The 27891-nt window shown below is 43.3% G+C and overlaps 1 protein-coding gene across 3 annotated transcripts in view; it reads right to left on the bottom strand.

Annotated features, from left to right (window-relative positions):
• Nucleotides 1–27891, bottom strand: part of LOC122565386 (ADAMTS-like protein 5) — a 124982-nt gene that overhangs the window by 25201 nt on the left and 71890 nt on the right. For all 3 annotated transcript variants that reach the window (XM_087976007.1, XM_043721315.2, XM_043721316.2), the window contains exons 3-8: nt 16126–16280; nt 13420–13480; nt 11186–11294; nt 8647–8774; nt 6500–6623; nt 1113–1196 (exon numbers count right to left, since the gene is read on the bottom strand). In XM_087976007.1, the coding sequence (XP_087832133.1) occupies nt 1113–1196; nt 6500–6623; nt 8647–8774; nt 11186–11294; nt 13420–13480; nt 16126–16280 (661 nt within the window). The remainder of the gene's footprint in view (nt 1–1112; nt 1197–6499; nt 6624–8646; nt 8775–11185; nt 11295–13419; nt 13481–16125; nt 16281–27891) is intronic.

Raw genomic sequence — 27891 nt, forward strand, 5'->3', positions numbered from 1 at the left:
AGATAAGGGGATCAAAACAATTCACAGTATTCCAGGTGTGGTCTGGCTAGTGCCTTGTATAGTTTCAGCAAGATTTGCCTTTTTTTAAACTCCATTACCTTTGAAATCAAGAATCATAGAATCTCTACAGTAATCAAGCAGACCATTCGGCCCATTAAGTCCACATCAACCCTCCAAAGAGCATCCCACCCAGACCCATTCCCCTACTCTATCCCTGTAACACTGCATTTCTCATTGCCAATCCACCTAACCTGTACATCTTTGGACTGTGGGAAGAAACCGGACTCAATTTGCCTTCCTTATTTCCTGCCGAACTTGTGTGCTAGCTTTTGGTATTTATCAATGTGTGCACAGAAAGCCCCCTGAGCTGTAGCCTTCTCCAGTCTTTCCCCATTTAATTAAAGTTCAACTTCTCTATTCTTCCTGCAAAAGAGCATAACCTCACATTCCCCCATTATATTTCAACTGTCAATTTTGTGCCCACTAGCTTAATTTGTCTATATCCCTCTGCAGACTGTATCCTCCTCACCATACGTCTTCCCATTTATATTTGTGATGTGGAGATGCCAGTGTTGGACTGGGGTAGACAAAGTCAGAAATCACATGACACCAGGTTATAGTCCACCAGGTTTGTTTGAAATCACTGCTCCTTCATCAGGTAAAGCAGCACTCCAAACGTTTGTTATTTCAAATAAACCTGTTGGATTCTTATGTTCAGCACAGACTGGTTGGACCAAATGGTCTGTTTCTGTGCTGTACGACTCTATAACCTGGTGTCATGTGACTCCTGACTTATTTTTGTGTCATCTGAAAATTGTTATTAGCACATTCACTTCCATCATCCAAGTCATTCAAGTATGCTGTAAATAATTATAGCACCAGCAGTGATTCCTGTGGCCACTGATCCATCCTGAAAATGCACACCTTATCCCAACTCTTGGTCTTTTATTAGTGAACAAATTATTTATCCATGCTTGAGGATTGGCTAGCTCATTATACCCAGTGCAACACTGACAGAAATCAGCTAACTCAGCACTAGGGAGATGGTAGCTGACTTGACAATATGTTACTGCAGTAACCTTTGAACCCGTATAGCTAAGAGGTTCACTTACCTAGGTAGTTCCTGCTGTTGTCTGTAATTTTAATGTTCGTGGCTCCTGCTGGGATCACAGTTACATTATTGTAACCAAAGTAACCTGGGATAGGTTCGAAAAAAAAACACTCATTACCAATTACAAGGAGCATCACTGAGATTTGGAAATATTAATAACAAATATCAAATATGCATTTACAGAACTGTGTAAAACATTTAAATTTTTTTAAAAACCTGGCATTTCTATTGTGGCATCATTGAGTATGATTGAAGAACCTAGAATATATAGAATATCATGTGAAAATTTACAACAGTGAAAGAAGCTATTCAGCTCATGGCCCATTGCATGAGCAGCCAAATCTAGAAGTGCTACATAATGTGAGAAAATGTGAAATTGACCATTTTGGTGAGAAAGAATAAAAGAGAAGTATATTATTTAATTGGTAAGAAATTGCAGAGCTTGAGGTGCTAGGAATCCAGATGTTCAACTGTATCAGTGACACAAGTGCAGATACAGCCAGTATTCAGAAAGGGGTGTGCAAGTACATAGATCCCTCAAAGTTGCCATCCCAGTGGATAGGGTTGTTAAGAAAGCATATGGTGTTTTGGCTTTCATTAACAGGGGTATCGAGTTTAAGAGGCACGAGGTTTTGCTGCAGCTCTACAAGTCCCTGGTGAGACCACACTTGGAATATTGTGTCCAGGATGCTGCCTGGACTGGAGGGCTTGCCTTATGAAGAAAGGTTGAATAAGCTTGGACTTTTCTCTCTGGAGAGAAGAAGGAAGAGAGGAGACCTGATCGAGGTGTACAAAATAATGAGAGGAATAGATAGAGTCAATAGCCAGAGACTTTTCCCCAGGGCAGGATTGACTGGTACGAGAAGTCATAGTTTGAAGATATTAGGAGGAAGGTATAAAGGAGACGTCAGAGGTAGGTTCTTTACACAGAGTTGTGAATGCATGGAATGTGTTGCCAGCTGTGGTGGTAGAAGCGAAGTCATTAGGGACATATAAGCGGCTGCTGGACATGCACATGGATAGCAGTGAGTTGAGGGGTGCGTAGGTTAAGTTACTCTATATTACATTAGGATTAAGTCTCGGCACAACATCATGGGTCTAAGGGCCTGTTCTGTGCTGTACTTTTCTATGTTCTATGTTCTAATAGAATGTTACTGTTCAGTGTTAGGGAACTGAATAAAAATGCAGGGAGATTATGGTTTGGTTATACACAGCCTTTGTGAGAACACATTTGGAATACTGGTAACAGTATTAGTTAAGGATGGATGCACATTAATTTTGTTTTAATTTACTCATGGGATGTGGGCATCACTGCTTGGGCCAGCATTTATTGCCCATCTCTAGTCGCCCTTGAGAAGGTGGTGATGATCTGCCTTCTTGAACCGCCGCAGTCCATGTGTTGCAGGTAGACCCACAATGCCCTTTGGGAGGGAATTCCAGGACTCTAACCCAGTGATAGTGAAGTACCAGTGATATATTTCTAAGTCAGAACGGTGAGTGGATTAGAGGGGCAGTTGCAGGTGGTGGTGTTCCCATGTACCTTCTGCCCTTGCATTCTATATGGAAGTGACTGTGGCTTTGGAAGGTGCTGCGTAAGGAACTTTGGTGAATTTCAATAGTGCACCTTGTAGATAGTACACACTGCTACTACTGAGAGTCTGTGCTCGAGGGAGTGGATGCTTGAGGGTGTGGTACCAATCAACTGGGTTATTTTGTCTGGATAGTGTCAAGCTTCTTGAGTGCTGTTGGAGCTGCATTCATCTAGGCAAATGGGGAGTATTCCATCACACTCCTGACTTGTGCCTTGTAGATGAAGGACAGGTTTCAGGATGATGTCAGGAGATGAGTTACTCACCGCAGTATTCCTAGTTTCTGATCTGTTCTTGTACCCGTTGTGCTTTTGCAATGCTGGGAAACACTGGAGGAGGCCGAGATGGATCATCCACTCAGCACATCTAACTAAAGATTGCTGTAAATTCTTCAACCTTCTATTTTCAACTTGTATTGAACTCTTCCATCATTGAGGATGAGGATATTTGTGGAGTGTCTTCCACCAGTGAATTGTTTTATTCTGGATTAGTGGTGCTGGAAAAGCACAGCAATTCAGGCAGCATCCAAGGAGCAGTAAAATCGACGTTTTCGGGCAAAAGCCCTTCATCAGGAATACAGACAGAGTGCCTGAAGGGTGGAGAGATAAATGAGAGGAGGGTGGGGATGGGGAGAAAGTCGCATAGAGTACAATGGGTGAGTGGGGGAGGGGATGAAGGTGATAGGTCAGGGAGGAGGGTGGAGTGGATAGGTGGAAAAGAAGATAGGCAGGTAGGACAAGTCATGGGGACAGTGCTGAGCTGGAAGTTTTGAACTGGGGTGAGGTGGGGGAAGGGGAAATGAGGAAACTGTTGAAGTCCACATTGATACCCTGGTGTTGAGGTGTTCTGAGGTGGAAGATGAGGCGTTCTTCCTCCAGGCATTTATGATTGGATGCGGCAGGACTGCAGAGCTTAGGTCTGGTCTGTTGGTTATGGGATCGCTTAGCTCTGTATATCATTTGCTGCTTATCCTGTTTGGCATGCAAATTGTCCTGTTTGGTAGCTTCACAAGGTTGGCACCTCATTTTTAGGTATGCCTGGTACTGCTCCTGGCATGCCCTTCCGCACTCTCCATTGAACCAAGGTTGATCCCCTGGTTTGATGATAATCGTTGAATGGAGGGTATGCTAGGCCATGAGGTTGCAGATTGTGCTGGGGTACAGTTTTGTTGCTGCTGATGGCCCACAGCACCTCAAAGATGCCAGTCTTGAGTTACTAGTTCAGTTCCAAGTCTGTCCCATTTAGCACGGTGATTGTGCCACACAACATGATGGAGGCTGTTCTCAATGGTCTGAGCAGTGGTCATCTTACTGATGTTGTCATGAACAGATGCATCTGCAGCTGGCAGATTGGTATGGATGAGGTGAAGTATGTTTCTTCCTCACTACCTGCCGCAGACCCAGTCTAACAGCTATGTTCTTTAGGACCCGACCAGCTTGATCAGCATCACTGCTGCTTAGCCACTCTTGTTGGTGGACAGTGATATCCCCAACTCAGAGTACATTTCCTAACTTTGCCACCCTCAGTGTTTCCCTAAGTATTGTTAACATGGAGGATACTGATTCATCAGCTAAGGGAGGACGAGTACATTGTAATCAGCAGGAAGTTTCCTTCCCCGTGTTTAACCTGAAGTAATGAGACTTCATTGCGTCCAGAATCAATGTTGAGGACTCTCAGGGTAACTCCCTCCCATTGTACCATCACTTCTGTTGGGCTTCTCCAGCCGGTGGGACCGGATATGTCCAGGGATGGTGATGGTGATGTCTGAAAAGTTATAAGTTTTGATTCTGTGACTGTGTCAGGCTGTTCCTTGACTCGTCTGTGAGACAGTTCGCCCAGTTTTGGCACTAGGCCCCAGATGTTAGTAAGGAGGACTTTGCAAGGTCAACATGGCTATTCCTGCTGTTGTCTTTCCCAGTGCTTAGGCCAATGCCAGGTGATCCATTTAGTTTCATTTTTTTTGTTGAGACTTCACAGCGATGGATACAACTGAGTAGCTTGCTCGGCTATTTCACAGGGCAGTTCAGAATCAACCACAATGCTGTGGGTCTGGAGACACATGTAGGCCATACCAGGTGAATTTGGCAGATTTCCTTCCCCAAAGGACTTTAGTAGGCTTGTTTAGAGACTATTTACAAGACTAAACCTGGAAAGTGCATATTGTATTATTAGGCAAGGTTGCACAGGCCAGGCTTTTGGAGTTTCGATGAGTAAGAGCTGACTTGGTTGAAACATATAAGATCCTGAGGGGTCTTGCCAAGATGGATGTGGGAAGGATGTTTTCTTTCAGAGGAGAAATTAGAATCTAGGTCATTGTTTCAAATGAATCACCCATTTAAGAGAAGATACGGAGCATTTTCTCCTCAGTAGGATTGTGTGTCTTTACAAACTTCTTCCTCAAAATGTGGTGAATATTTTTTGAAGTAGTGATTAAGAGGTTCTTGATAAGCATGGAGGTGAAAGAATATTAAGGGTAGGTAAGAATGTGGAGTAATCAGACCAGCCGTTATTTCATTGAAAGTTAGAGCAGGCTTGAGGGGCCAACACTTGCATTCAGTTTGTTTGTTCATAATGTAACCACCCAATCTCTCCCCCTTGTCCTACATTTTCTCTGCAGTTGACATTTATCCAATTTTGCTTTGTGAAATCTCTGCCTCCATCTTTGCCTGTAACAAAATACTTAATGCTACACTCTGCTGAGAGATCGTCATAAATTATCAGAACTGGTTAATAATAATTGACTTTTAATCTCAGCCACTCTGATTTCTCTGATAACCCTTTCCAGGTCACCTGACTTTCAGAAAATGAAATGTAGCCATTTTGTTTTTCCCACTCTTTCGGAAAATTCAAATTACTGGCCCCAACTACAGGAAATGGTCTTTATTTAACGACTCCATCAGTCTTTTGCCTAATTTTGTGTACCATTATTACATTTCCTGATGGCTTTCTTCACCCTATTGGAACTAAATCCAGTCTGTCCTTCTTGTATCTGAGAAAGCTAGCAGGAGATTTAATTATCGTCTTGAACTCTACCCCAAACACTCACAAAGTATAGATTGTTTGGTAGTTTTTATTTCATATTTTCAAAATAAATAATTCCTTTGATAAGATAATAAATAGAATTATTTGATAAGAGGAAGTTAATGGTCACAAGAATATGTTGCAGGCAATCACCTCTGGACTGAAAACTACTAGGTGGCGAGTTCTTAAATTGTGCAGCTCTGAAATCAGTGATAAATTTGAAACAGGGCAAAGATTATAAGATAACACATAAGATATGGAGCAGAATTAGGCCATTTGGCCCATTAGGTCTGTTCCACCATTTGGCCATGGTTCATATGTTTCTCAATCCCATTCTTTTGCCTTCTTCCTGTAACCCTTATGCAAGAAGAGACTACTTTTAGGTAATTGGAAGTTAATATTTCTTACTTTTTGCAAGTCAGGTGATCTGGAAACGTTTATTGGAGATGACTGAAATTAATATTAATGAGTCAATTATTATTTATCAATTCTGATAATCAATGAAAATCTGGAGACACAGTTACATCATTCTGGAAAGGAAACGTAACTAGAAAGACTGGAAACGCAGTAGGTCCATCAGCAGCTGTCAAGAGAAAAGATTCTGACATTCAGGTTGCATGATCTAAAGTTTTACGGTTAAAAACCCATCCTTATACTCTCCACGGGCTTTATTAATCATGTCGGTGTAACTGTGGGCTACCATCGCCGATGGCAATTCCAGCTCATGTTTTAGTCAAGACACAAGGCATTCACTCAACGGGAATGTCAGGGCAATCACCAGAGGAGGGGAACGCTGAGCGGTAAACTCTCCGGACCAGGATGCACGAGTCATTCCGTCCTCCACAAACACCACAGACGTCCGTTCTGGCCTTTGAGCCGAGGATCTTGTCGCAACCTACTTTCTGAGAAGTGAGAGAAAGTGGAAACAAAAACATAGATTCCCAGTGATTCGATACGGTTACAGTCAGCCGGCAGTGAAAGAATCTTACATGAAAGGTGATACACTTGAGAGGGATGTGTATATGCCTCAGTTACACTGAAGGGCCTGTATTACATTTTATACACAAGGTTCATTTGTAGGAAATGGGTTTCCCCCTTATCCTTCTCAATGGAAAGGTTCTTGTTTACATTTCGCTCAATGCTCAATATTGTTTGAAGAGTGTAAAAAACGCACATGCAAAGGCTAATTCTGAAACTTCAACAGGAAGCTATCCTTACGGGAACACAAAGGAGAGAATTAGATTCAACATATTATTGCACTAACTCTGCCCTGTTTCCAGTCTCTCCCCACTACCCCATTGAAAGCATTTGGGATTTTGGATTATCCCCACTCAAAGGGTTGCAGATTCAATCTAGTTTAAGATTGGCTAAACTTGCATCGAGCTCAAGTCAGACACCCAACCCGCATCTTCACAGAGTTGGGTGTTCTCAGTAATGGATAGGGCCAGACGTCAGTGCAAAGGAACCAGCCCGGCTCCCTGGTGGTTGTTCAGACAATCATAATGGAGACAGTATGTGCTTTAACTGTGCTGCCTTGATGGTTGTATAGCCTAGTAGAAAGTGGGGACTGCAGATGCTGGAGGTCAGAATCGAGAGTGGGGTGCTGGAAAAGCACAGCAGGTCAGGCAGCATCCAAGGGCTTATGACGAAGGGCTTATGCCCAAAACATTGATTCTCCTGCTCCTCAGATGCTGCCTGACCTGCTGTGTTTTGCCAGCACCCCACTCTGGTTATATAGCCTGTGGAAATTCACACCCTTGGTTTGTCATACCATCCTGACTCCAATACACAATACAGAAGGGATGTAAAACACTACCTGAAGCAATGTCCCTTTTAAGTCTTTTTTCCACCTTGTTCATTTCAAGACACAGTTTTTAATGTGGCCATGCACATATTCCATCTTAAAGGGGACATGCTATCTCACGTACCAACCCCAAGTTACTGCATGACACCACAAATACACGGTTTACAGCGAACATTAGAATTCCAAATCTTTGGGAAAAGGTTAGGGACGGGAAGGTGAAACATTGATGATCAGTTTCTTAAGAGAGGCTTTGAAATAAGATGTTTAAATCTTTGATTGCATGCAGCAAAATACTTCAGTAGTCAGTAAAGTGTTTACACATCCTGCTTCCTTTAAGTGTTTTTGATGTTTTAATTTGCTGGGGGCTTTCCACATAAGTCAGAATCAATCTCTGAGAACATTATCATGCTATTAGTCGCTGCAGAAGGTTCCACTACTGGAGAGAGAGAAATGACATGCTGTATTATTGCATGGATTCCAGGCCAGAGAGGCCTGTACCTTTAAGGCAGTTACATGACCTCACAACATGCAGCATGGCAGTGCAAAGGTGCCCCGCCTTGTCTTCAATCACTCTCTCTGTGCAATGAATGTGTCAGTCAGTCAGTCATGTGCATGTAATGTACAGTAACATCAAAATCACTGAATTCAGACTAGACTATGGAAGGATGAACCCAGGGACAAGTTTAGTCATGAAAATGGGAATTTTAAGCTTGAAATGTGAGCAGTCTAGGAAACAATGAGATTAGGGTGAATAAATGGGATGTTGTAGGAGATAGGATGTGTATGTAAGTCAGTGATATTATAGCTGTGTAAGTAAATAGTGTTGTTAACAAACCTCAAGACATATGTCTCAACAAGAACCAGATTCTTTGTGGTATACGTTATGCAAACTAATGTGTAGAAACATATCCTAACACTGGCACTTTTAACTGGTGATGAATACACATGTAGAGAATGGCAGTGTAATGTGTACTGTCCCTCTAATCTCAAGCAGCCCCCGCTGCTGATGCTCCACTGACAATGATGTAACCTGTCTGGCCTCAGTCTGGTTAGCAGCTGTTCACTCAACATGTTTGCAATGCCAGTTTTCTGTTTAAGTTATTTTCTGGGGAACTGCTTACCAGACACTGCCCATTAATGCACATATCCGATGAGTCAGGGCTGCATTTTGTCCCATCTAGTACACGACCAAACATGTAGTAGAAATTCTTCCCTTTGGCAAGGCAGTTGAGGTCACATTGATTGGGAGCTTTTAAACAGAAGAAGAAGTTCAGGGTTCAAGCCTACATAAATCTCTGTAACTACAGCAATGTGCCAAACCAAACCCAGGCAAATCCCCAATTTAGCAGATAGATCAATGATCCACACGAAGCAACAATTACTTTTCATTTTTCGAGTCCTGAGTCTTGACACGGTGAAAGTCAATTGATCAGACATCATTAGGGAGCTCACTTCAGTTTTGTGTGTCTCTACTCCTGATTTAAGGTCATTAGAAAAGAGGGTAGGAGAATCAGACGTTAGCAGATTTTAAAATTCGTTTGGCCGTGGGAGATGGAATGCCCGAGAGCTGAGTTTTGCTTATCTTTCGCTATTCCTTCTGCTCTTCTCATGGGGTCAGAATTCCTCTGGTCATTGCACGTTGCAACATCGTAAATGTGTCTGTAAAAAGATTTCCTGTGCTGCAGATTTTTGGCAAAATTGTAAACGTGTTCTTTTCTAAAGAGTTTACAATCTTGCTCGAGATAATGGTCAGAGGAAAACTTCACTGCTGCTTTTACTATCTTGTTGGAGAGGGAGTTGTTGCCCCAAGTGAGCCAGCTGTAAGTTAGTTAAGTGTAAGGTACATAGTCACTAGGCCAGTTATTCTGTGAGCTTCTCCATCTCTCTGAACACTCCTTGCAATAATTTAAGATTTTGTTCTACGATTAATAGGAGGAATGGGTCTTTTTAACCAACATATGTACAGAAACATATCGTTGTTACTTGTGCAATAGATTAGATTTAGATTCTCTACAGTGTGGAAACAGGCCCTTCGGCCCAACAGGTCCACACCGACTCTCCGAAGAGTAACCCACCCAGACCCATTTCCCTCTGACTAATGCACCTAACACTATGGGCAATTTAGCATGGCCAATTCACCTGACCTGCACATCTTTGGACTGTGGGAGGAAACCGGAGCACCCGGAGGAAACCCACGCAGACACGGGGAGAATGTGCAAACTCCACACAGACAGTCACCCGAGGCTGGAATCAAACCTGGGACCCTGGTGAGGCAGCAGTGCTAACCACTGAGCCACTGTGCCTCCCATTAGGTGTATAAGCATTATACCATTATTAGTTGCACAGGAGTCTGGAAACAAGAGTTGGTCATTCAATCCTTTGAGGTGAAAGTGAGGACTGCAGATGCTGGAGATCAGAGTCAAGGTTAGAATGGTGCTGGAAAAGCACAGCAGGTCAGGCAGTATCCGAGGAGCAGGAAAATCAATGTTTCGGGCAAAAGGCTTTCATCAGGATTCCTTTGCTTTTCCAGCACCACTCTAATCTTGACATTCAATCCTTTGAGCCTATTTCACCTTTTAATTATATCAGAGCTGATCTATATCTTGCATTTTGGTTCCATATCTGTCAATACCTTGAGCAAGAACCTATCATTTTGTGAGACAGAATTCCACACTTATTCCATCATTGCATGAAGATGTGTTCCTTAACTTATGTCCAAAACTCTAGTTTCAATTTTCATTAATGTATCCCAATTTTAAGGCCATGTTCCCCTGATCTAGACAGCCTAGAGAAAATTATTCTCTCTATCTACCCTATGAATTAATTCCAAGATGCCAAACTCCTGAGCCAATCACTCTTAACTGCTTACATTTTGGGGAATGCAAGCTGAATTTATGCAATCATTCTGCATAACTAACCATTTGAATCCTCATAACATTCTGGTGAATGTGCATTGCATTCCTTCCAAGACTGGACAGTCTTTGCAAACATATTGATGTTGTAACTTGTATTATGGTAAAGTCGCCACAGTCCTCGTACATCATAGAGGTGCTTTCTCATGAGTGAGAGAGATGACTGGTCAACCTCAGGGTCACTACACCTCGGACAAGGGGATAGGTTGAGAAGGTAGGACCTTCATGGTAACCTCAGGGTCACACAGGAATTGATTCCATGCTGTTGGCACCACAAACCAGCTATCCAGCCACCTGAGCTACCTGATTCCCAGGGTTGCTGGACAGAAGCTAAGTCAATAATATTAGATTAGATGTATGAAGTTTTGATAAAAATCAAGATGTCCCATTATTCTGATAGCATGTAATAAGAGCCTGTTTGAGAAGCAGTATATTATTTACTAAATTCTTTTAAACAAGGTGAATTGATTCCAGATTGGTTGAATTACTAAGAAGCAGGAGAATTGAGGTTTTGCACATAAGCCCTTTCATTAGGAATTCCTGATGAAGGCTTATGCCCGAAACGTTGATTCTCCTGCTCCTCGGATGCTGCCTGACCTGCTGTGCTTTTCCAGCACCACACTCTTGACTCTGATCTCCAGCATCTGCAGGCCTCACTTTCTCCCAGTTGAATTACTATCCAAGCTCACATGATGTGGATCCCAGTGATTCCACTGTGCTGTAATTGGGGAGAATGTTCTGCACGTACCCCCATAGAATGGTAGCCACTGGTGGTTCATCAAATTGCCCTGGATTGGTTTGTTGTTGTAGAGTGAACATTGCATCTTTCGGAAATCGACAGATCCTGGAGGACAGTCCTGTGAGAATTGTCAAATCACTGTTTTGGTCATTTAGAAGTGGAACTTGGTCATACAGCCACACAATAAAAACAGCTTGCAGTTTATGTTGAAAACTACCCCACAGCTAGTGACAAACCCAAACTGACCTTGAACCATTGAAGGATATATTAGGAAGTGTGATTAAAAGCTTGATTGAAGAGGTGGATATGAGTGAAGTTATAAATGGAAGGATTGGGAGAGAAGATGGAGGAAGAAGTGGTTAAATAACCAATTCCAGAGTGTGGAGCCTGGACCACTGAAGGAATGGGCACCAATGGTGAGAGAAAGGGGAGAGCGATGTCAGAAGAACCGAGAATTTGGTGATGGGGGAAGGAATGTCAGTCTTTGAAAGCAGAATACTGTTGATTCTGGATGATTGTAATCTGAAATAAAACTCAGCAGATAATGACAGCATCTGTGGAGACAGAATTAATGTTTCAGGTCTGTGACCTTTCAACAGAAATGGAGAAAATGAGAAATGAGGCAGGAAGTGGGTGGCTGGGATAAGGGAAGAGGGGAGTTCTGTGAAAGGGTGAAAGTTCATTCAGTCTCCTGGGCTGTTAAACATTGAGTTTAACAATTTCAGATCATAATCTGTATTTATTTTTGTTTTCCTTCCTTCGCTTGCACTTTTGAATATTTTCATATAATTGGCAGCACACCCAGATCAGGCTAGGACTCAGGACGGGGTGGAGGTACAGAGCCCAATAACAGAGTCTGGCCTCTGGGGGGCAGCTATGCTCAGACTGGGGGCAGGGAGAGATGTGGGTACCATGGACCAGGCCAGCGGCAGCACTTTTTGACTTCTGTCCTTGCTCTGGCTCCAGGCACATCCTTTGTATCTTTCCCTACCCCAACATCATTACCTTTGGTCCTGGAAGACTAACTGCTCATTATTTTATTTATTCATTAACGGAATGTGGCATCTCTGGCTAGGCCAACATTTATTGCCCATCCCTAATTACCCAGAGGGCAGTTAATTGTCAAACACATTGCTACGGGTCATGGAGGCCAGACCAAGTAGTGATAGCACTTTCCTTCTCTAAAGGACATTAGTGAACCAGATGGATTTTTGCAACAATCAACACTGGATCATGGTCATCCCTAGACTCTTAATTCCAGATTTTTATTGGACTCAAATTCCTCCATCTGCCATGTCAGGATTTGAACCTGGCTCACCAGAATGTTTCTTGCGTTTCTGAGTTAATAGTCCAGCAATAATACCACTAGGCCATTGCCTCCCCAACTATCATCCATTCTCTCTTTTTTTCCACCCTATCACAGCCCTTCATCTTATCCTTGTCTCACCCACTTCTTGCTCATAAAGTGCTGTACAAATAAAGCAAGGGAGATGAAAGATCTTTTCACACAGTGAGTTGTTAGCGTACGGGCTGCAGTGCTTGGAAATGTGCTGGAGGCAGGTTTAGCTGAGGCCCAGGATAATTTTTTTGTGCAGGGATATGGGGAAAAGGCAGGAGATTGTCTCTAGATAAGTGAACTGGCACAGGCACAATGGGCCAAATGGTCTTCCTTTGCAGCGTAACAATTCTGAGGTTCTGTGATAACCTATTGTACTGCTAACTTGCCCCATTTTTGAAGAAAGGTCACTGTCTTGAAATGTTAACTATTCCTCTCTCCATAGGTGATGCCAGCACTTTGAGATGTGCAAGCAATTTCTGTTCCTAGTTTAACATTGATGGCTATTGGAGGATGTTTCTGGGATATGGAAGGGTGAATTCAGGGAGGGATGCAAACACGAAGATAGGGATTTTAAACTTGGAATGTTAACAGACTGGAAAACAATATAGGACAAGAGTAGATGGTGAATGAATGGGATTTAATGGGGCTTAGAATGAAAACAGCAAAGTCTTGGATAAGTAGCAAGTTCCAGAGTGTTAAGGCTAGAACAGTAATGGAATTATTGAGTGTGGGAGTGACAAAGGTACAGGTGAGGGCTTTCGCAGCAGTTTGGCTGGGATAGAGTTGGAGGCAGAATATGTTATTGTGTTGTAATTGGTGTTAGATAACTAAATCACAATGGTGTCCTTTAGAAAAACATGAAGAGTATTCAGTGCTGCAGATGTTCCCTATGAAACGTACTCACCAGAACGCTACAAACTTTGTACTGTCTCGGATCCCCTGGGCAATCCTCTGTGTTCACGTACCTGCCAGCACAAAAAACAAACAAGTTGAGGACCTCTTCGATACCTCAACATGGTTGATGCAAGAGAACATCTCAAATGAGGAAAATGAGGTGCTAAAGTGGAGGGAGATAGTAACTGTATTCCAGAGCTGGGCAATCCTAAAGCTGGGTCCATCAATGATGAAGTGAATAAAATTGGGGATGCTCAAGAGGCGAGAACTCTCAAAGATCCATCCCACCCTGACAATGCTTTTCTACAACTTCTACCATCGGGGAGAAAGTACAGAAGGCTGAACACACACACCAGCCAGTTCTACTGAATGGACTTACAAACTCTGAGCATTTGCCTGTACCTGTGTTTTGGTTTTTGCCACTGTTTACCTATTACTTACTTTTCTATGCTATTTAACTCTGTGATCTGCCTGTATTGCTCACAAGACAAAACTTTTCACTGTGCCTTGGTACACGTGACAATAAATTCAATTTAATTCAATTCAATTCAATTTCAGGGCTGGAGGAGATAACTACAATGGGGAAATGTAAGGCTATGGAGAGATTTGAGGACATAGATGCAGAAGTCGTACAAGGTAAAGGATGCAAAGAAAAGAAAAATGAATCTGTTTAGAGAATAGAATCCCAAATAGCTTCCTTATGTTTGATCTGCTTCTGTTGGCAGATAACTTTCTTGAGTGTTGAATGTTGATCGTTGATCCAGCTTATAATGATGGAAGGATTCAACCAGGTACACATAGAGTAGTTTTTTCCGATGTTGGGGGAATCCTGAACAAAGGGGTACAATTTCAAAACCTGAGGAAGATCTTTCAGGGAACGGTTTGTCACTGAAAGTGCATGGATGAAATATGAAATCCTTTCCTCCAAAGATTTGTGAACGCACACCATATAATGTTTTATGATGTGACTGCTTGAATTCCCATCTCATAAAACATAAACTCCCTAAAACTTGTTTTTATTTACCTTATTTTTCTAATCAACCTACAGGAGATGTTATTACACACCTCTGGAGCAGGTGGGACTTGATTCCGTGCCTCTTGGTCCAGGGGTAGGGACGTGACCACTGTGCCACAAGAGGGCCTCCCGCCTCAATTTCCTTTTGAGCAGGTGGGACTTGAACACAAGTGTCTCGGTTCAGGAGAAGGGACACTACCACTGCATCACAAGAGGGCCTTCTGGGTCTGATTTTTCTTTTGCCTTTTTTCCTAGGGTCAAATAATGACCTTTCTTTACTTTTCACAATTACCCATGGTTATTTTTTTTTACATGTTGTGAGGCAGACAGAGAAGACACGGCTGTGAATAGCCTTAATTATGTAAATTTTTCACGAGCAGGAACATACCCATGTGCTCAATTGTGTATTAACAAGTAAAGTCTGTTAAGGGCAATGTGGACATCAAAAAAAAAGTGAGGGGCAGTTAGGGAGGGAGGGGGTGAATCAAAATGGAGTTGTAGGGGGATATAAAGCATTCTCTCCCCCAATGGTGTCCATCTCTCTCTCTCGATAGGCATTTGGAGATACAGTGTGCTCCCTCTCCAATGACACCGGGGCTTGATTGCCTCAAACTTTTAAACTTTATGCTACATTTGGGAAACCTGTGCTCTATTTCTATCTTACATGGCCAGCAATTCAAAATGCTAATTTGAAAACCTATTTCTTTTCTACTTCAATGAAGAGATTTTAGGATCTCAGGATCTGAAACACCTGGAAAATTGCTATGTCATTGGGTAAGATCACATAACACCAGGCTATAGTGAAGGAGCAGTGCTGCAAAAGCTGGTAAATCCAAATAACCAGCTGGACTATAACCTGGTGTTGTGTGATTTTTAACTTTGCCCAACACTGGCACCTCCACATCATTAGGTAAGATGACACAGAGGAGTAAAGTAATTGTCAAACAATTGAACAATGTTCTGATTATTGCATTTCTACATCTTCCTTTGTTGCAATATAAGTTACGTAAGTCTGGGTTGCACCTAATTGGTGCTGGAAGAGTTTGCAGCCAATATAAAGCTCAACAGGAACCAGTGTCTCTTCCTTCTATGACTCCGTCAAAAGTCACACGAGAGTGTGTTGCTGGAAAAGCACAGCAGGTGAGGCAGCATCCAAGGAGCAGGAGCATTGACATTTAAGGCATGAGCCCTTCATAAGGAATGAGGCTTCTGATGATGGGCTCTTGCCCAAAACATCAATTCTCCTGCTCTTTGGATGCTGCCTGACCTGTTGTGCTTTTCCAGCACCACACTCTAGATTCTGATCTCCAGCATCTGCAGTCGTCACTTCCTCTTGAATTCTGACTTTGTCCACCCCAGTCTAACACTGGCACCTCTACTTCCTTCACTCCAATGTACACCTGTTAATTGAACAAAAATATTGAAAATGTTGCAATACATTGCCTTAACCTTCATGATTATTGGTCAAACATCCATGTCCACTTTCTCACTTAGCTTCGAAATTATTGCAGTACACAATTTCTACCATCAGTGAACCCTGCTGTGTAAAAACACCAGTCGGTTTCCAGTGATTGGAGTGCACCAGTGGAGCTCTGCAATGCATCCTGGAGTTGGTTAAACATCAGCCTGAATCAGCACCAGTTAAGCCCAGTGCAACACTGAGAACTTTGCATCGTACAGGTTAAGGTTCTCACCACAGACCTCAGACACCTCCTGGTCCGGAAAGATGCTCCCCCACCACACGTACTGGAACAAGCACTCCAACTGCCCCACGGCGACCACTCGTTGGACCAAATCTGACGGCGCTGACGCACTCTGTTCAGCCATTGAGATCTTCTTAGCTTCTGAGGTGCAGTCTACTTGAGAAAAACAGCGATAAATAAATTGCCTTAGTCAATCCACAAATCCAAGGTGACACTTTCATTACATCAGTGGCAAGTGAGCTACCAGAGTTAATGAGCCCTCTAAAAGTCACAGTCTTGTGCCTGTTGGGGTTATGGTGTGTATGAGCTGAGCCTTCATCTTTTCGCACCCATATCCACCGTCAGATGAGGTGGAGCATGATGAAGGGCAGACCACTGAATCTTACACAGCAGAAGGAGGCCTTTCAGCCCATTGTGCCTGGTGCTGGCACTTTGAAAGAATTGTTCAATTGGGCCCACTTCGCTGGTCCTTCACGCAAAGCTGTAAAAATTTCTTTTTCAATTTCTTTTAACTATTTCTTTTTCCGCGAAATGGATAATTCCCCTTGTACCTGGACTTTTTGTCAAAATTGGAAAATTCAAAGTTAGTCATCCAGGAAATGTTAGAGAATTAAAAAAACTTTTACTAACACGGCCTCAAACTCCACTAAAACCCTGCAAACCCCGTGCCCCCCACTACCACCAAACTGACACCCTTCAGTCTTAACCAACTGACACACCACCCACTGACCTGCCAACTTGTCCCTCACATACCTCTGTTGCTGTCAAAATAGCTTTGGTAACTTTAAACAATTTAACTTCTGAAATACAACAGCAAGTGCTGGAAAATAAAGGACATGCCTTGGCTCCCAACACTGTGTTGAGCGGATCTCTCTCTGGTTTTCTTTGATGGACACATTTAGCACATGCTGGACTCAGAACTCTGACTGGAAAAATCGCTGACAATTAAGTGGGCCATCTTAAAGAGGATTCCTGCCCATTGAATCCACTCTGATGGGGAAATCTGGACCATTCTCTCTTTATTTACTCAGAGCAAAGTGAAACGAGTTTGGTAAGATGCAGCAAAAAGTCTTGCTCGGTCTTGCAAAGAGAAGCATTCCGAAATGCCCAGTGGATCTCAGACTGAGGCTAAACCGTAAGATTCAGATTTCTCTCTCTGCTCCTTTCAATCAGAACAATCATTATTTTACTGATTCTGAGCCTAGTGCTGAAGCATTGTTCAGCAGCCTTCTCCAGTAGTTCAGCTGACATCTTCAGATTGTTTCTGAGGGAAAAGCACTGGAGCATTTTATGTTGATATTCACAGCATCCGACGCAAGCAATGAACATCAGGGTACGAGATGCTAAAGTTAACGGCTGAGGTGTCTTGTCCACAGCCCAAATTTTGGAAAAGCTGTGCAAATGGATAATCATTGAGATGGTTACGTCAAGTTGGAAAGGGAAATTTTTTAATAAGCATAATTAAAAAACAAAAGTAGCAAAGGGGAGGAAATCTGTCATTCTTATGTGAGTCCAGACACACAGCAACTTGGTTGATTTTTGCTCAGTTCAAGAGCAATTATGATTGGGCAACGATTGCCGGCCTTCTAATAATGCCTACACCCCATGCAAGCATAAAGAAAAAAGTCATTTTGTTCCGAATATTCTATTTAATCTTGGTATTATGGAGTTCATATTACATTGTGTTAATTCTGGTGTTGGAGGATGTGCACCAATAAAAACAAAATGATCCCTACTTGTTTTTGGCAAGGTATGATCCAAGAATGTTCGATGGCAGTTCACGTGAACACTCAACAATTTGCACTGATAGCAATTTTCTTTTTAGCTTCGTAAGATATCCAAAAGCTTTTCAGAGGCAAGTTATCAGACTAAATTTGACACTAAGCCACATTAGCAGATATTAGAACAGGTTCTTGCTCGCATAGGTAGGGTTTAAGGAGTGTTGTAAAGAAGGAAAGAGAGAGGGATAGAGGTAGAGATACCTTAAAGTTCAGAGAGGGAACTTTGACATGCCTATTTGGCTTTTCTTTCTCCTAAAACAGCATGTATCCTGAGATTCCCCACCTTACTTGCTGTGTGGAGAATTTATTGTCTGCCCCAGGATTATGATGTGGAGGTGCAGGTGTTGGACTGGGGTGGACAAAGTCAGAAGTCACACCTGGTTATAGTCCAACAGGTTCATTAAAAATCACAAGCTTTTGGAGCTTGTTTTTAACCTAAGGAGCAGCACTCCAAAAGCTGGTGATTTTAAATAAATCTGTTGGACTATAACTTGGTGTCGTCTGACTTCTGACTTTGTCCAGGATTATGAAAACAGCATCTTAAATTCATGATGCTTCAGCTTATTATGAAATGAAGTTTATAAATACCCTGCTGTTCCCTTATAATTTTTTTTTAGCTTTAAGTCATATGTAATGGATCATTAACACCTCACATTACACAATGTGATGTAGTCAGCTGATAACAAGCTTTTAACATCAATAACCCAATAAAACAGGAAACTCAAGCACCTATCCCCTCCCCAGGAATGAGGATGAAATTGAAGTGTACCAGATACACGCCACTCCTCAATCATCCACCGAACTGCAATCCTTGTCACATGCACAATCTTTTCCTTATCAGACCAAATTATCAATTACTCTTTTTAGTGCCCCAGACAGTTTTATTCACCCAAGCATGGCTTAGTTAGAGAAGCCACTTGTTTGACAGCCACTTCAGTGCTATAGTGCAAATTCGTATTTGATTTGGTTATGTCTATGATGAATTCCCCTTAGATAAACCTTCAACCCTGAAAATGAGGTGCAAATCTGATAAAACCACAACACATATTTAAGCGTCAGTGGAGGTAGCATGTGATAGAGTAAAATGATCTCATAATCAATGAACCAGATCAAGTATCCACAGTCTGTCCCATCCAGTAATGAATGGTAGTGGACGATTAAACCACTAATCGGAGGGAGCTCCACAAACATTACCATCCTCAACGATATGTGATCTGAGCACTTTAGTGCAATAGACAAGGCTGAAACATTTTCAGTCATCTTCAGCCAGAAGTGTGAAGTGAATGATCCACCTGGAGGGAGGCAGAAAGCAAGAAACTATAGGCCATTTACCATTGAGCAGAAATTGAATGGAACCAGCCATATACAGTGGCTATGATAGCAGGTCAGAGGCTGGGAATTTAGCAGCAAGCAACAGTTGTGGCAAATGATTGTTTGTCTCTTCCTTTTGGGAGTCCAGGGCCACTTGCCATTTTAGGATATTTGCCAGTCATCGCACAGAATTTACTCATTTATTATCGGGTAAAATAGTGAAGCAAATTGTGGGCGGCATGGTGGCACAGTGGTTAGCACTGCTGCCTCACAGCGCCAGAGACCCGGGTTCAATTCCCGCCTCAGGCGATTGACTGTGTGGAGTTTGCACATTCTCCCCGTGTCTGCATGAGCACCCTCCGGTTTCCTCCCACAGTCCAAAGATGTGCAGGTCAGGTGAATTGGCCATGCTAAATTGCCCATAGTGTTAGGTGAAGAGGTATGGGTGGGTTGTGGGTCGGTGTGGACTTGTTGGGCCGAAGGGCCTGTTTCCACACTGTAGGTAATCTAATCTAAAATAAAGCAACTCCAGCTTTGAACACGGAATAAATGCCTTCTCCAATGGTACAGAAACTGACCTGTGCACACATGCAGAATGTTCCAAGCATGTCTATGGAAAATACATTCTCAAAATTTCCATTGACTTACGCAGATAACATTCAAAGGACATGCACAGTTAATTGCTATTTATGTTCCTTCACAAACATATTGATATGCGCAGTAATTGTCAGTTGTGAACCTTATCTATAAGTAACTGTACATGTGCACAGCATACCCATTGCGGTTCTGTGACATTTTAAGCCCAGGCGATATTTTAGTATACTCAAGGAATGGACTTTCATTGAACTGAGGATGGGGGCCAAGAATTCTTTTCCTGTTTGTCCGTGTACATATGACTAACTTGCACATTGTGCACAACATGCTACTGCATTTGGGTGATGCCTTTTTAAAAACATTTAACCTATTTTTCTAAACAACCTATTCAGAGATGTTATTACATATTCTGGAGCAGGTGGACTTGAACCTAAGCCTCCTGGTCCAGGGAAGGGACACTACCATTGCAGCACAAGAGGTTAGGTGATGATTCTAAACTTTGATGAGAAATTGAATCAGCTGCATGTAAACTGATGAAGAATATTGTTGGCTATTTCAATCAGCTGAAAATGTGTTGCTGGAAAAGTGCAGGAGGTCAGACAGCATCCAAGGAGCAGGAGAATCGACGTTTCGGGCATGAGCCCTTCTTCAGGTTCATGCCCGAAACGTCGATTCTCCTGCTCCTTGGATGCTGCCTGACCTGCTGCGCTTTTCCATCAACACATTTTCAGCTCTGATCTCCAGCATCTGCAGTCTTCACTTTCTCTTATTTCAATCAGCCGTCTACCACCCTCATCACATCACTGAGAGCGCGGGTATGGGTATACTTTCAATCTTCGACCTCTTAACCATCTATAAATTGCTGAAAATCTCATAACACAGACTTGATGCCCTTAAATCTTATTCCTTATTGCCATGCTTTTTCATTATGCTCTTCTTTCAACATTCCTAAGTAAACATTTTTAATTCCATTTTGTTATGTCAACTCTAAACATCTACTTGCAGACTCTGGTTAGTAAGTAGCTCTTTAAAGCATAATTCTGAAGTCAACTCAGCTACCAACCTCTCTACATGCATTAAGTTGTCTCATGTTCATTGACTGGTTGAGGAGGTTTGCAGACATTTTAAGAAACAAAGAACTTCAACTGAAATATCGGAAGCCTTTTCCTCATCTGCACTGTTTGGATGGTACACCAAAGGGAGTGATTGTTGTTATCCACCCAATTGATCTCACAGCTACCTTTCCCCCTCCCCCACTCCCACCGTCCTATTTATCTCTCAGCACCTTCCCCTTCCCCCTCAACATTCCGGATGAAGGGCTTATGCCTGAAATGTTGACTCTCCTGTGCTCCTTGGATGCTGCCTGACCTGCTGTGTTTTTCCAGTGCCACACTTGTCCATTCTGACTCACCAGCATCTGCAGTCCTAACTTTCTCCTATTTGCACTGAATTGAAAATTAGATAGGATCTAAAATGGGCAGTTATTGCTTGTCAACTTGAGGCATGTGTTTTCCCATATTGTACCATGCCATCTTACAGCATTTTGAAGTTTCAAAATGCTTTGCCAATACATGAGGAGAAGGAAACTCTATTCCTTATTTTTGAATAAATGAAACTATGAGAAAAACACCAACGCAACTGCCATCAATCTTATATGGGATCTGTGAAGGAAAATCAAAACAATTTTATTTGGCCAGCAGCTGATTCCTGTTTTTTCTTTGGATGACTTTGCTGTTTTTTTTAAATACTGATTTGATCAATCCACCAGAATCCCGCGAGGATTGATAATTTGGCACTCACATCGCAGTTTGTGGTCTGTTGATAAGCTCAGACTACAGCGAGTTTGCTGGGAAAAAAGATCATATGCCAGCCCTACAGGCATGGGAAGCAGAAAAGCCAACTGGCAATTTAAAGAATACCTGAATTATGACAATCTGACATTAAATGGCCTCATTAGTGAAGCCATTCTTGTAATGCCAATGTGGTATCTAACACAGAAGAAGACAGTGGGGGCTGAAAAACCAGGTGATCTTTTAGGATCCAAGTATGTTTTTGTCAAATTAGAACAATAATATCTGACAGATTCTTTTCCTTTGTGCTCAAGATGTAGGCAGCATTGGCATGACTGCATATCTCATCCACCCCTTGTTGAGGAGGTGGTGCAATGGCCTTATTCTTCAAAGCAATTGTTCGTATAACAATGTGACTCACTAGGGTGGCATGGTGGCTCAGTGATCAGAGCTGAAAATGTGTTGCTGGAAAAGCGCAGCAGGTCAGGCAGCATCCAAGGAGCAGGAGAATCGACGTTTCGGGCATGAGCCCTTCTTCAGGAATGAGGAAAGTCTGCCCAGCAGGCTAAGATAAAAGGTAGGGAGGAGGGACTTGGGGGAAGGGCGTTGAAAATGTGATAGGTGGAAGGAGGTTAAGGTGAGGGTGATAGGCCGGAGTGGGAGTGGGGGGGGCGGAGAGGTCGGGAAGAAGATTGCAGGTTAGGAAGGTGGTGCTGAGTTCGAGGGTTGGGATTGAGACAAGGTGGGGGGAGGGGAAATGAGGAAACTGGAGAAATCTGAGTTCATCCCTTGTGGTTGGAGGGTTCCTAGGCAGAAGATGAGGCGCTCTTCCTCCAGCCATCGTGTTGCTATGGTCTGGCGATGGAGGAGTCCAAGGACCTGCATGTCCTTGGTGGAATGGGAGGGGGAGTTGAAGTGTTGAGCCACGGGGTGGTTGGGTTGGTGTCCCAGAGGTGTTCTCTGAAACGTTCTACAAGTAGGCGGCCTGCCTCCCCAATATAGAGGAGGCCACATCGGGTGCAGCGGATGCAGTAAATGATGTGTGTGGAGGTGCAGGTGAATTTGTGGCGGATATGGAAGGATCCCTTGGGACCTTGGAGGGAAGTAAGGGGGGAGTTGTGGGTGCAAGTTTTGCATTTCCAATGCCCCTCCTTCAAGTTCCTCCTCCCTACCTTTTATCTTAGCCTGCTGGACACACTTTCCTCATTCCTGAAGAAGGGCTCATGCCCGAAACGTCAATTCTCCTGCTCCTTGGATGCTGCCTGACCTGCTGCGCTTTTCCAGCAACACTTCTTCAGCTCTGATCTCCAGCATCTGCAGTCCTCACTTTCTCCTGGCTCAGTGATTAGCACTGCTGCCTCACAGCACCAGGGATCTGGGTTCAATTCCACCTTTGGGTAACTGTGTGGAGTTTGCATGTTCTCCTTGTGTCTGTGTGGGTTTCCTTCAGGTGCTCCAGTTTCCCCCACAGTCCAAGATGTGCAGGTTAGATGGATTAGCCATGGGAAATACAGGGTTGTGGGGTGGGATGCTCTTTGGATGGTTGGTGTACACTTGATGGGCTGAATGGCCTACTTCCATATTGTTGTGATCCTAAATCATGAAAGGATCAACCTGAGTCACAGGTGAGGTAGACCTGATAGGAGTACTGCACTCACTAACCAGAAAGGAATTGTATTCCCTTGTAGATCAAGACATTTTGTTACCTCCTTGTCTTTTCCAGGAGATGATGTATGAACAGTGAAATGGGCAGGAAGTATCTCATCATGATACCCAGCTATCAGAAGTGTAGAGTATAAAGAAAGATAGAATTTGTCTTTCTAGTGCCATTCATGCTATCAAGATGTGTCAAAGCACTTTATAATCAATAAAATATTTTTCAACAGTAGCTACTGTCTTTAGGTCGGAAAATGCATAATATTAATGATCTGGATGAGGGAACTAAATGTAATATCTCCCAGGTTGCAAACTGTACAAAGCTGGGTGGGAGGCTGAGTTGTGAGGAGGATGCAGAGATGCTTCAGTGTGAATTGGACACACCTGAGTTAGTGGGCAAGTGTAAGGCAGAAGTATAATGTAGATAAATACGAGACATCCACTTTGTTAGCAAAAACAGGCAAGCAGATAATTATTTGAACAATGGTAGATTGGGAAAAGTGGAGATGCAACGAGACCTGGGTGTCCGCGTGCTCTGGTCAGTGAAAGTAAGCATGTAGGTGCAGCAGCTGGTCAAGGAGGCAAATAGTATGTTGGCCTTCCTAATGAAAAGATTCAAATATAGGAGCATGGATGCCTTGCTGCAATTGTAGAGGGCCCGAGTGAGAGACACCTGGATTATTTTGTGCAGTTTTGGTTTCCTTATCTAAGGAAGGATGCTCTGGCTATGGATGGAGTACAAACAATGGTTTACCACAGTGTGATTCCTGGGATGGCAGGACTGACATATGAAGAGAGACCGGATCATTTAAGAGGAGTTTAGAAGAATGGGGCAGGATCTCATATAAACTTATAAATTCTAACACAACTAGACAAAATAAACACAGAAAGATGCTACCAATAACTGGGGAATCCAAACTCAGGTAACACACCTAAGAAAACTAAGTAGGCCATTTAGGAGTGAGATGAGAGGAAACTTCCTCACTCAGACAGTGGTGAGCCTGTGGAATTCTTTGCCACAGAAAGCGGTTGATGGCAAAACATTGAATGTTTACAAGAAGGAGACAGATACAGGGACCCAGGTTCAATTCCACCCTTAGGCAATTGTGTGGAGCTTGCACATTCTCCCCATGTCTGCATGGGTTCCCTCTGGGTGCTCCAGTTTCCTCCCATCGTTCAAAGATGTGCACGTTGATGGACTGGCCATGTTAAATTGTCTATAGTGTCCAGAGATGTGCTGGCTAGGTGGGTTAACCATACATAAAGAGATCAAAGGGTATGTGGAGAAAGTGGGAACAAGGTACTCAGTACATGATCAGTCAGGATCATATTGAATAGTGGAGCAGGCTTGAAGGGCTGAATGTCCTACTCATGGTCCCACTTTCTATGAATCCATGTTTCTAACAGGAAGCTCCCATGAAACAGCATTGAAGTAATAATTAGACAATATGTTCTTTTATTGGCAATGAATGAGCTGGGACATCAATGCAAATTCCTGCTCCCTTACAATACAGTCAGAGTCAGAGTCATACAATACAGAAGAAGCCTTTCGGCCCATCTATGCCAAATGATTTTGAGCATCCAGCTAAAGGTGTAATGAAACCTTGGGTCACTGCCCCTTGAAAAGGTCATATCTCCAGCCATTCATGTAGCTCCCTCGTTGCTGCTCTGAAGTGCTAGCCCTAGAGTCTTATGATCAATTCTCTATGGGAGTTCTTCAACACACAACCTAGGACTCAGAGGTAGGAGTGGCACAGTGGGCTATGGTGTGGCACAGTAGTACTGCTGCTTCATAGGTCCTGGGTTCACCTCTACCTTTAGGCAATTGTCTGTGCAGAGCTTGCGCATTCTTCCTATGTCTGCATGATTTCATCTAGGTGTTCCAGGTTCCTCCCATAGTCCAAAGATGTGCACGCTAGGTCATGCTAAATTGTCCATAATGTCCAGGGATATGCTGGCTAGGTGAGTTAGCCATGGGAAATACAGGGGTAACAGGGATGGGGTGGGTCTGTGCCTGTGTGGACTTGATGGCTAAATGGCCTACTTCCACACTATAGGAATCTTATGAGTGCTATTCACTGCCTGACTCTGATGCATTAGCTGCTTTTTCTCTGCCAGTCAATTTCAAATGTGCTGTAGGGTAAGAAGCATTTTTCACAGTCTAAAATTATTAGATTAAATTCAATTTCAGAATCAGTCACAGTGAGCTTAGAACTCCTAAAAACAGAGAGGTTCATCCTGTACACTAATCACTGCTACCTCCCTGACATTTCTATGGACCACGCAAGTATTAAATATTAGCTTCTCATTACATTTCCCTGTGACTTCCTCATTTGAAATGTATTGTTTCCATTAATTAGATTTACTTCTTGGACACATCATCTTTCACTCAGAACAGAACCATGGGGAGGTTCTCTGCAGTTAGAATATCTGTAGGTGAGAAACAGAATTGACGTTTTACATTTTGCCTGTCAATATTCAACAAATTGGAAATGAAAGCTATTTCTTGCTGCACAGATGGTGCCAAATCAGCCGAGTATTTGTGTACCTTTGGTTTTATTTCTGATTTCCAGCATCTGCCATAGTTTGCTTTCATTAGGGCTCTGCTCCCAGTGCTGCTCAGCAGCAGGAATACCAGATCATCCAAGCCTGTTCCTCCTTCTGTGGCTAAGCGTAAACTTGCCAGGGGGTTGGGTGTCAGAGCTTGAGGCATAGAGTCATAGAGTTGTACAACACAGAAACTGGCTCTTTGGTCCACCTTGTCCAGGCTGAGTAGATGTGCTAAATTAATCCAGTGGTGGGAACTGGAACTTGGCACATGCTCCTAAGCATGTGGGAGACGTAATGGAACAGGTGGCTCTGAGATGTACGGACGCAGAGACAGCCAATTAACTGCAGTATTAACACTGGATTCTGGCTTTAACAGGCAACATACCAGTTTCCCAGATTGTCTGAAACTTGCCAGGTTCACCAAGGAGCGCACCTCAAAGACTGATAAAAGATCGAGTAGTCAATGGACTGAAAAGTGTTTAGACACAAAGCTTTCTTTGCCTGAATGAAAAGTCTTTTGGTCACAGGCTTGCGGTGCTTTCTCTGCTTTGGAGGTGATGCTCCAGAGCTTTGAAGACCATTTCCCAACTGTTATCCTTCAGAACAGCAGGGCAGCTTCTTCTGCCGCTCTACCTTGAATGACTGATGAGCGGCCAAAGGAGGAGTATCGGCCACATGAACAGGAGCAGCAGCTACCATCTTCTCGACTATTTGCAGCATGACAGGTAAGATCCCTCACCTTCAACACAAGGTCGACAGGCAGAGGATTGCCACCTCGGCGTGACTGAGCACAAGTGCCTCAGGAGGCTCCATTTCCCTGGCTGGTTGTTGCTGACAAGGTCGAGGGTAGGCCACTAGTGCTGCTCCTGGACCAGGACCTGATTGGACTGACCACAATGATACCCTCATGGACCTGAGCATAATAAGCCCTAATCCTCAAACTGAATAAACCATCCCTTAGACCCACAGTCCCCAGTAATGGCCGCTGATCTCTGCCCTGTCCTGAACACTGTTGCTGAAACCTGCAGTCTCCTGGAATAAATGGATGTACATTGAATTAAGAATCCCTACAGTGCAGGTGGAGGTCATTCGGCCCAGCAAGTCTTCACCCACCCTCTGAACAGTCCGTCACCCAGGCCCACTCACCCACACCCTGTGCCCCTCACCCTGCATTTCCTGTGGCCTGCACATTGTCAATGGTGGTCAAGATCATCACAGCCCTTATGTTCTTCACCTCCAGCTCCTTCCTGGGATATGCTGATGACATCCACAGCATTTCGTGTTTTGCCAGGTACAACCAAATGTCTTTCCAGAAAGTTCTTTCAAAAGCTTAATACTTCCTGTGCTTTTTAAATGAGGGCCAGCAAAACTGGAGTTAATTTTATTATCCTGCTCTCAACAAGTGTCGCACATTCACCCTTAACACACACTCCCCTCAAGTGCAACCCCTTCACTGGGAGTGTGGGATTGTGGAATTAACCTTGTGTGAGCTATCTACAATGCACACTGTGTTTGTGTTCGATGGACTGCAGTTGGAATGTGGTGTGTTCACTATCATTTCATTAAAGACCACCAAATTCAAGTCAAATCAAATAAATTCCTGCTTTCTTCCTCCAATTTCTCCTATTCCTTCCACTCCTTACATTACTTAGTGTCAGACATGGCTACATTGATGACATTCCAGCCTCAGCATCACAAAGTCGTGGGTTCAAGTCCCACACAAAGTGTGGTATTTAATGGAGGAAATGGGGGTTTCAACCTCATCTTGGGTGGCAGAACTGATGTACGAAGGGAGATGGATCTGTAAGGACTATATTCTCTGGAGTTTAGCAAACTGAAAGGGCATTTCATAGACATCTACAAAATTCAAGCAGGACTAGTCAGGGTTAACAGCGGAAGGTTGTTCCCGATGACTGGGGAGTCCACAACCAGGGGTCACAATTTACTGATACAGGATAGTTCATTCAGGACTGAGCTGAGGAGAATTTTCTTAACCCAGAGAATGATGAGCCTATGGAATTCTCTGCCACCGAAAACAGTTAACGCCAAAAATGTTTTCAAGAAGGAGTTAGTTCTTGGGGC

The sequence above is a fragment of the Chiloscyllium plagiosum genome, unplaced genomic scaffold (assembly GCF_037043375.1).
Source record: "Chiloscyllium plagiosum isolate Xiang-an unplaced genomic scaffold, Cpla_swu_hap1 HiC_scaffold_28, whole genome shotgun sequence".
Taxonomy (NCBI): Eukaryota; Metazoa; Chordata; class Chondrichthyes; order Orectolobiformes; family Hemiscylliidae; genus Chiloscyllium; species Chiloscyllium plagiosum.